This window comes from Sesamum indicum, linkage group LG8, assembly GCF_000512975.1.
Source record: "Sesamum indicum cultivar Zhongzhi No. 13 linkage group LG8, S_indicum_v1.0, whole genome shotgun sequence".
In the NCBI taxonomy this organism is placed as follows: Eukaryota; Viridiplantae; Streptophyta; class Magnoliopsida; order Lamiales; family Pedaliaceae; genus Sesamum; species Sesamum indicum.
In genome coordinates this window covers 19,923,749-19,934,542 of record NC_026152.1, presented here as the reverse complement: position 1 = coordinate 19,934,542, position 10,794 = coordinate 19,923,749, and the positions used below count along the sequence as shown (strand labels likewise).

General features: G+C 40.1%; 1 protein-coding gene across 1 annotated transcript in view; it reads right to left on the bottom strand.

Annotated features, from left to right (window-relative positions):
* The window catches only part of LOC105169593, a 20,099-nt gene extending 11,125 nt beyond the window's left edge, over positions 1-8,974 (bottom strand). The window contains 5 exon segments of the mRNA XM_020695939.1: positions 1-137; positions 1,441-1,555; positions 2,448-2,636; positions 2,759-7,721; positions 8,459-8,974. The exon segment at positions 1-137 is cut by the window's left edge and continues 893 nt beyond it. Coding sequence (XP_020551598.1) covers positions 1-137; positions 1,441-1,555; positions 2,448-2,636; positions 2,759-7,721; positions 8,459-8,724 — 5,670 coding nt within the window. The 5' untranslated portion in view covers positions 8,725-8,974.

The window sequence follows — 10,794 nt, the reverse complement described above, 5'->3', positions numbered from 1 at the left end:
CGCTCTAATAACAATTGGAGCCATCATAGCTGAATACTTTGCAGCATTAATCTTGTTCTTCTCCCCGTGAGTCAGAGTTGAATTCTCAGCAATTCTTGCTGCCTCCTCTTTCAACAAATTTATTCGCCTTGTTACATCTAGTAAATTGTATAATAAGAAAAATAGGTTAAACTATTGGACTTCTTATTTGTACATTCATACTCGCACCATCTGAAAATAATGGTTGATATCATTTACCAGTAAAGATGGCTAGCTACAGAGGAATAGCATAATAGGCTTAAGGAGGTTGGCAAGAAAAGGGTAAACAACTATTCTGGATCATTTTGCAGACGGATTTGAATCAATAAATACTAAGCAATAACCTAATAATCCTGTAAAGGATTATATTAATAATATCAAGCCTTAATCCTCAGCAGCAACTCTGTAAATACATCAGAAAAAACTATAAGTAGTAATATGAGGATGAAAGGAATTCCACAAATCCCTCCACTAGTATTCCAGCAGAACTAGTTTATTGGTTGTGTTCGGTGTCATTCTCTGGGAACATTTACATGTTCTCGAACAGCAAAACATGGGGAATATGTTTGCATTGCCTCATCTTTGAAGGGTTGAGTCCAAAACATATATATGTTCTAACCTATTGTCAAACCCTCTATACCCCCCCCCCCCAAAAAAATCCCCCCCCCCCCCAAAAAAAACACACACTATTCAGTAAACCCAGGTTTATTTCCAAAAAGACATTATTTTCATACTTCTGAACATGTATCTCAACTTTTGGAACAAATTCCTGAAACTGAAAATCAGATAAAAAAAATAAATGAAACCAAACAGCTGTTCTTGCACTACAATCCTTGGGCATGTTGGGTTCGGATTATCTTTTCGCCATTATTATTCAAAGAATCAATTATAAAAAAATCAAATGAACCTCAATCATTTCTTCACCAAGTTTTATTCATCAACCTGGATCATCTCTTCAAAGTATACTCTATCTTGGGGCGAAAATATAGATTGAACTTTGAAAAGTCCTCAACTACTTTCACTCACCAAAACACATTCTAGTGAGAAAAGAGAAAAGATTTTCAAATAATCGACAGAGTATGGTTTTTCTTCCTATATCTTGCATGAGTGCAGAAGGTAACTTCCTGCTTGAAGTAGTTCTTTTTGCGCAGATGGCTTCTTCCCATACTCATGAGGTCCACCGAACAAAATGTCGCTTGTATCCATGTGGTAATTGACTGTCTTTTTCAAGCAGAAAAAATGCATAAGCACATGCATTAGACTTGGAGGATGCTGCAGTACATTAACCTTCATGCTGATTCATGTATGCATGCGTAAAAGTAAATGGAAACTTTCTTTCGTTTATTTAAGGATCATGTATAACACAGAAGGGCACACAGTTACATCAAAGAGGGAAAGCCTCTAAATGAAGGGGGAAAACACCTGCATGAAGATCCTGTAGTGTGCCAAGCCACAATTCCTCCCAGAGGACAGTTACATTTTCGAGCTCTTGTATCATCAGCTGAGCATCCTGTACTAACCTTGGATAAAGCTTATTCTGCACATCAAGAAGATGCAAAGCTTCATGCAAAAAAAATCAACATCAAGCAAAACTTGTGTAATGGCAACAAAGATTTATGAAGTCCAATTTGCATTCATCATAATATATCATGACCTTTCAAATTTTAGGGTGAGAAAGGGGGGTGCGTGGAAAGAGACACTAGCAATCTATGTCTAAGAAAAAATAAAGTACATTAAGGTGAAAAAACTATTAGTATAACCTGCATTTTTCTCCTAAGTTCTGTATCAGACAAACACATGAGCCAACTGCCAAAGACAGCAAATTCAAGTTACAATTGACTAAATACAAATTCTTCTCTGCCAAGCAAGTTATCTTTCAAGTCTCCCATAGAGGATGCCAAGCATGAGTTGTGGCTCATATTTTTTTAGGCTTAAAAGGTGCGCTTTTGTGGAAATGAAATTTACGCAATAGCTTTCCATTGCGCTGACTGGATTATACATGATAAAGAACTAGACAACAGTTCAATGATCAAACAAAATTACCAATATTAAAATGGGTTGAAAAGTGAAGGAAGCCAGCTTAAAGGATGTAGCTAAATCCACAAAGAGTACTAGGGAACACACCTTACAAGAAAATCATCAAGAAACCATTCAAATATTTATGAAAATAAGACCCTCGATGTGGAATCTGACAAGAAAAGACTGCATGACGCCATATTTCCCATTTACAAAAAAGGCATAGAAAACCAAATTTAGGGCCATTGCCTTAACATTTAAACTTTCAATTGTAATTGATGTAACAGTTTGTACCCCATACTTGAGCATAATATATAACCCGACTTGCGATGAAAATACGAAGACTAGCATGGTAAAGCTATATCACATGAAAAGAAAAATTAACCAGATATTACGAAAAGACATTTGCTAACCAAATAAGAGAGAATGTTCTGAAGCTCCTCAGAAGGTTCCTTCTCGGGAGAATTTGCATCAACAAGGGTTGGGTAAACTAAAGACCATGGAGAATGTTTTGCAAGCATGATGAGCAGTGTCTCTAACTGCTTCCTGATCACCTTATCAGGATGAGAACTTAACCGAGCAAACAGTTGAGGTGTTATTTCCTTCAACATTAGAACATGAAATCAGTTACGATATTGACAATGTTCAGTCAAGACATCAGAACTTTAAATCAGTATTACAGTATTTTCGGTCTTTATTCAAGATTTCGAAAACATTGTCTTACCTGCCAGGGTAGCAGAGGCACCTTTGAAAGAGCAGGCTCAAGAATATCTTTTAACTCAACTCCGTAGTTGACCAGAATGTGCAACACGTAAAGTGTGGACCTCAGGGTGTAACTCACATTCTTATACTTCAACTCAACACCACCACCAGTTAATTGACCATCGAAACTTTTCAAAGATGAACACGAAAGATAACTTATAAAAGCTTGAGCCGCCTGACCAAAGAGAGAAACCCGTCTCCTCCTCAAAGACCACCAAACATCAATCAGATCAGTCACCAGGGATACTACTTTGGTTTCAGCTAAGGTAATGTTAGCAGATACAAGGCATTGCTGCAACTGAGAAGATAGTGCAGCAGATAGGTTATTGCTACCGGAGTCCTCCAACCCAGGTGCTCCAGCAGCAGTTTCAATAACATTTACTATTTGGTGCAATAATGGCTTCAGGTCATTCTCATTGTGTGTGCATTCAGTAATCAAATTATTGTAGTCTCCTCCTTCTTGTGATCCTTTATTAATAGATCTTACTGGAATATGCTGTAGAATTATTTCTTTGACACGCAATTGCTCTTCTTCAGTTAACGAAAACCTCTCAGGTTGGATTTCAGTAGCAAGAATGGGAGAGAAGGAACAAGAACGAAGAGCTGCCTCACTTTTAGAGGAGAGTGATGCTTTAGCTTGAGAGTAACACCAAGAGGCATACAAAATCCACGACTTTCCCATCATTGGACAAAGAAGTGTAGACAATTTTCTCGAGGTCCCTACAAGTTCCTCTACAACAAGACTTACTTCTGATTTAGAGCGTTGATTATCATCACAAAAGGTGAGTGGCTCTTTGCTTGGAGATGAAGTTTGACTCTTGTTGAAGTCTGCTTGCATCTCAAGAACAATACCATCCAGGTTTTTACTTAAACAATCTCCTTGCAACCAATTTGAAAGTTTCAAGCATGCCTTGGCCTTTAGCACATTCTCATGAGGATTGCATGCTGCAGTTTCAGAAGAAACCATGACAGGATACAGAAATGACCAAAGATTTTTATATGCATCTTCAAGCTTGTTTTCAACTCGCATGAGTAGAATATCTTGATATTCTAGACTGGAGATGAAATAATCACGAAAACTTTCATCAGAACAAAGTGTTGCGTGGCCTTTGAGGTTGTTGTTGAGACGAGCAGCCAACATTAAGTTCCTCTGCTTGCGTGCTAAAATCACTAAATTCTTACAGAGTTCTAGAGTCACATGCGAATTTGGGAGGGTATTCTGGTAAACTCGCAGAACTTTCAGCCACAAACTGCAATCTTGATGAGCTTGGTTACAAGGAAACCGCATGGTTTGTATATATGTATTTAATAATGACTGGAAATGCTTACCCTGGCTGTCCCCAAGCCGGCAACTCTCTTCAAATGCGGAAATGCAGTACAACTGGTTGACATGTGGTGCTGCCTCCACCAGCCCATCAAGTGGCAAAACAGAGAATGTCTCCTCCAGCATCAATCTGGCCTTTTGCAACTCAGGAGGCACTTTATCCACCTTCCCCTCAATGCAGAGAAGCATTGCCTGCAAAAGCATTTGTTCGCTCCTCTGCAAAGCCAACTTCGGATCAAGTGTGAGTTCATTGCTACTTTTGGGGGTCAAGTCCAGGTATGACCATGCTGCCTGAAAATCACCCTCGTCAAAACGAGCCAAAGCTTGAATTGAATTTAATTCATTTCCAGCAGTGGTCAAAGCACCGGAATAACTCTTGCCAGCATGCTTTGCACGAATACTTTGCAGCTCTAATAGCCAGGATTCCAGAGACTTCCAATCACAAATAGCTGTGTAACTCTCAATAATACGAGCAATGGCGAACTGTACACCGTCAGAACCCATGGAAGTCAGTGATTCTTCAGTCTGTAATAAATGAATAAAGTGAGCAGCTGCTTTTTCATGATGGCCTCCTGCCTGATACACAAGCCCAGTAATCCATGAAAAATGCCCCCAGTTTTTGTTATCCATTGGACCTTCGTTTCCATCACTAAACAAGGGAAAGAATGTCATGGTTGCCCATTTCTGCAACCCAACCAATGCCTCTGGTTCATGATTCTTACACAAAGCGAGGGCCAAGTTCCGGATGATCCTCAAAATATCTCCAGCATATCTGCCTCTAATATTCCGCAGATTTTCACTCACCTGGACTCTTGACTTATCTGTCAGTGCTGAAGCCACAAGAATGCTGAGATCCTGCAATCGTATATTGCAGTAGTGAATAGTAGCGTCATGACACTGGAGAGCAACTCCAGCATCCATCATTGGCTCACTTATTCGAGAAAACCACTCCTCGCAGACTTTCTTATTTGCCCTAAAAAATAAAGAGCTTGTCCGAGAAGCATGAGGTAAGATGGTTGATCCTTCATATGCATTATACACATTTTTCTTCAAGGCCTCAACAAATTCTAGTAACAATCTCATTGGCAGCAAATGAGCATAAGAACCTATGATATTCAAAGATCCATCATTTTGTTCTGTCTCAAGTCGTAACACATGAGAAATGTCGAGAAGCATGCGCTCCAGAGCAGCAAATGTTTGAGTTGGCCCGCCAAGGTTAGTTCGAAGCCGACTACTAATGCAAAATCTGGCTGCTTCATGTATAGCCCACCAGGCACCAGCAAGGCGATTAACCGAGCAAATTCTTTCAAGAATGTCTTCCTCAACTCTGATGTCCAACCACAAACCATTAGCATCAAAACTTTCTGCTTCCTCTGGTTGAGTTAATGGGTGGTGCTTTTTGCTCCGGCAGGTGTAAATGAGCCGCTGAATCCAAGAAGACAAGGGCACTTTCCACCTTTGTGAAATATAACTCAAAATAGAAACAAGCTGCTGGGAGTGCAGCTGCTGAGGCAGTTGCTTGAGGGCAAAAACTTGCTTCCAGTGCAAGGAAGATCTATTGGCCAATGCAGGAAACCGGGGCCAGCATGTCTTAACTGCTCCACAATCACAAAGACCACATATATAGATTGTCATAGGTAATACATGAGAAAGCAACTTAAGATATGCATTTTTTATATCTTTTTCCGGGTCACCAAGTTTTTCAAGGATCATTTCAGCAAGAGTAGGAAAGTGCATCGGGTGGATAATTTTTGCTTTCAAAAGCATCTCAAGAACTGTTGCCACAAGTGATCTCACTTCTGGTTCCCTGTCTGAAGAGGCAGTTGCAGTCGAGAAAAGCAGGTCCTGGATAACTTTCCAGCATGCAACTGCTTGACAAGGGTACAATGGGTTCTTTATATTTCTGTATACACTGATAACATTTTCACAAAATTTATGAATCCATTTTAGGGCTTCTACTTTGACTGCCAGCGGGGAAGAAACATCAAGAGCTTTAGTGAGGAGTTCCGTGTACCGCCTCAGGTGACCAAAAACCATTGCTGGATATAATAGATCTCTCACATTTTCCACCTCCATATATTTCGCAGATGATGTTTCAGGGGAACTCATTCCACTGTTCTGTTTTCGTGTGGAGCATTTGCTAATAAATTCAACGGCTGCAAGCCTTTCCAATGTTCTTAGAAGCGTAACTTGCAAGTCTACACTGCTTGTGATTGGCAAATTAAAGGGATCAAACTTGTCAGTTAAAAATGCCGCCAACTTCTGTGCCCTGCTAAGACACAAAGCATCCATTTCTGCTCTCCCAATCGAACTACCACCTTCTCTAAAAGCAACACAACTCAATAGCACTTCCCAGTTAAACTTTATCAACACAACCAGCTCAGACTTAGAGTAACTGTTAGAAGCTACTGCCATTTCAAGCACATCCCCTTTACCTGAAATTTTTTCAAGCTTGCACTTCAGTAACTGTAGCTCCTCAAACAAAGAACCCATTGTTTTTTCAACAACATCATTCTTCCCATGTTGAAGTAAAAAGATGTATGTAGCTGCTACACTTCCAGTCACAAGATGATTTGGATGCAAACGCAGCTGAGATATGGGTCCATCAAATTGCAGTGTCTTGTTCACAGAAGATGGCATAAGGCCAAGCTTTTGAAGTGACAGCAATTGCAGATTAGTTTTAAGGACACCATATACCTGGAAGGACGAAATTTTTTGAGTCCCCACAACTTGATTTGCATGTTCAGGTTCTAAGCTTGCAAACAGTATATCCAACGCAATAGGGTAAAAAGTGGAAAACCTTTCACTTAATATCTCTGCCAATAATGTCAAACACCTCCAAGAATCCTCAATCCATTTCGACCATCCAAATTTTTTCCCAACCATTGACAAACATCCCAGTAAAACAGGCACCATCTGGGAAAGGGGTTCCCTTATTTGTTCAAGAAAATTTATTTCCAGTAAACCAGATGCCACGGATTGCAAAACTGTACAAAAGCAAGATAGTAGGGCAAGTAATCTCTTAAATTGTTGAGGAGTACCAGGACTTCCATCCTGGAGCAATGCATCCATGTCACCTAAAAACTTAGACAGCAAGCCTAAAGAAAATTGCATGTTATTCACCCAATGTTTCTGGAATTGTAAGAAACTATCCATAATAACACGCTTATCAGATTCCACAATGTCCGGTACCAGTGCCCAGCCAAGAAGTAGATCAACAATGTCCATGAAATGGGGTTGGAAGCATCTAAAGAACTTCAATGAAATCAATGTTAGGACAGCAAGAAGGCTGGGCAGTAGACTCATGGAGGTTCTCTCATCTTCTAGGAGTTCCTGGCAAGTCTTAAGAATTGGTAAAGCATACCTCTCAACAGCTCCAACTTCTCCAACATTAAGAAATTCACGAAGGCTCTCCAAAGCTATTTCAGAAGTCCCATTGCTAATATTTCTCACAGACGGCAATGACCATCCAATAAACCGATCAACCAAACTGCCAAGTATAATATGGTTCTGCCTTCCATTTGAGGCTACCGAAAGTGAACATAATACAGAACACAGAGCCCCATATGCCGTAGCTGCTGCATGACGTACTGAAAACAATCTGTAGCACGTGTTCAAAGCAAAAAAACAATCAGACACAGCAAAGTTGTGCAAAAGAATAAGCACTTTCGTTAAAATCTTTTAACATCAATCTCTGAATTATGTAAAATAAAGAATTGCTTGCACCCAATCCACTAATAAAGGAAATTACATATAGATTTTCATTTGTCAAAATGCTACAACCGATTACCTCAAGTACCTGGTTCACCACTGTCTTGTAACGATTCAGGAAAACACACATGAATGTAACTATTGCATTGAATATCTCTCTTTCGAATCGAATAAATACTTGACAATAAAAGACTTTATCTCTCCATTCAAAATTAAATACCTTGCTTGCCCTCGTGGTCATGCATCATTTCCTTTTGATCTCATGCAAACTCTCTACCAAATTGTGTTATGCTTCAAAATTCATCAATTTATTCCGTAACAATTATAGCTTAAAATAGACCAAGAAGGAAAAACTTGGCCAAAGTATATTACAAAACGGACGGGCGCATGCCCCGTGTGTGTATGCAAGCATTCATTCCATGAGAGGGCAACAACAGTGGCCCTGAATGCAACCATCTGTAAATCTACAAGAATTGCCAATGTTTCTTTTTCCCCATAAATTTGCATATATTTGTCCAGAGATGTTAACATAATGAGGATGACGGTTGAATCAAACATCGATGGGAAACAGAAAACACTCGTAAAATGCCAGAAACTTGAAAGTGATAACAGTGGTTCAAGAATTACTTATCCGTCAGGAGTTGAGAGAAGCCTTGAGCGAGGAAGGAGGCGGAGTGTGTGACAAGGAGTGAGTTAGGAGGGTAAAGTATGGTGCGGTGAAGAGTGGTGATTGCAGCGAGACGCGACGATTCGTCTTCTTCAGAAGGCGGCGAGACGGAGGCAGCAGAAGAGGAAGAAGAAGTAGCGGCGGTTTTAGAGGAATCATCCTTGGGTAGTGCCGCCGTGAGAAGCGCCGCGAGTTGCTGCTGCTGGTGGTGGAGGCCCTGCATCATGTCTCCACCGCATTTCCGTACCGCTCTCTATCCCTCTACTTCTCCTTTGACTTGGAGGGCATCGTGATTGGAATTGGGGTTTTCAGTTTCCTCGTCGCCGGAGCAACTAAAAATTCACACACATTTCTTTTTTTCTGATTAATTCAGTATTATTTGTCTTTTCTTCCGTATGAGGAGTAATTAGTGTGATTTACAGTAAAATACTTTGCTTGCGCTGCTACTGTTAATTCCACTTCAGACCGCCGTTAAAGTTGCCATCTATCTCTCTAATGGAGGAAATTAAACCTCAAATCCTTTTATAATATTACTAGTTATTTTTTTATTTTATATTAAAAAATAAATAGATTAATATTATCTTTATTATCTATATCTATTTCTATACTGCTATGCAAGGAAAATTCCATTTTTTACTCACAAATACAGTTACGGACGCCGCAACACCAAATTTTGAAATTATCAAAAATACCCCTAGCTATCTATATTATTTATTTTAAAAAAAAAAAGATAACAAATCAGCTCATTCTCTAAGGATGGAGTTTCTCTCGCTTCATTATATTTTGACAGATTACATTGGAAATGAAGGCCATTAGCATTGGCCAATCCAAACTGATATTCTGCATTCGTTGGAAACTTTCTTGGTTCATTGTGGATGGACTGATTGCATTACACTTAAAGCCCATTGCCATAATGCAGCTCATAGTTTGTGTTGCTCTTGTTGCAGTGCTTTGTGTGACTAGCAACGACCTGCAGCATTAATTCTTTTGATATCAGTAGTATTTGAAAGATTGGTTCATAAAAATGGGATTTGGTGTTACGTTTTCCTAATTTCAAATGAATCCTAGCCTCACGGTTGGAGTGGTCATGCGTGAAATCCAGGGGAATTGGTCAGTTGGCAGATTTGCTGCATGCTTTCTGCAATTTGGTCTTTATGTTAATTCATCTGCTGCGGCTCTTGGTGGATACTCAAATATGAGCAACTTTCATGCAGAGGTGTGCGTAACTCTTTTCAACTGCTGGACTCAACCACCACGAATTATAAGTTCACTTCCTAACTGTGCAACTGACAAAATCATAGGGAGATCGATTAGAAAAATTTACGGGTGGGTTGCTCTGAACTTCATCGCAATGTTATATATTGGTCTGTTTGAATCGGTGATCTTTTCCAAGTCCTGCTGTTAAAATAGGAGTCTTCACATTCCATGCATAGCACACGGTCGTGTATGTGTGTCAAGTTCTACCTGTGTTTCTCATCCAATTATAGATTTTCATGAGCGAATTTACACAATCCATATGGATCATCACCAATTTGTGTTCATCCTAGGTATTGGTTTTTTATTGAGGGATTAAATACAATTTTCATCCTCTAACTATAGTCCAATCCCATTTTAGTCATTTACCTATTTAGGGTTTGAATTTGATCCTCTATGTAATTAAATTGCTCACTTTTAGTCCTATTTTGGCCGACAAAAAACCAAGGCCGCCGAAAATTTACATGTGGCTCCTACGTGGACATTTAAATTGGGACTGGGATCTCATTGGTTGAGATTTAAATGACTTGGCAATTTTTGAATTTAAAAAAAAAATTACATGGCCAAACACTCAGCAAACGGCCGTGGGACGGCGGCGCGACGGACAACAACGGCGAGAAGATGAAAATTGCAGGATCTTTGCACACAATTGATGAAAAACGACGGGACTGGTCTCAAACAACTCGCAACGACGAGAGGAAGCGAACAGTGGTGGTCCGCGACCGTGGGTCGGCGTGACGACAGAGAAAACGGCGGTGGAATATGGTTTCGCGGTGGACGACGATCGAGAGCTTCAAGTGGATGTATCTTTTCGCCTAGTTGATGAAAATTGGTGAAACTAGTACCATTAGAACTGCAATGAGCAGGCGAATCCAACGGTACCCGTCCGCGATCGTGGGTCGGCGTGACGGTGGAGAAAACGGCAGCGGAATGTGGTTTCGCAGCGGACGACGATCGAGAGCTTCAAGTGGATGTATCTTTTCGCCTAGTTGATGAAAATTGTTGAAACTAGTACCATTAGAACCGCAATGAGCAGGTGAAT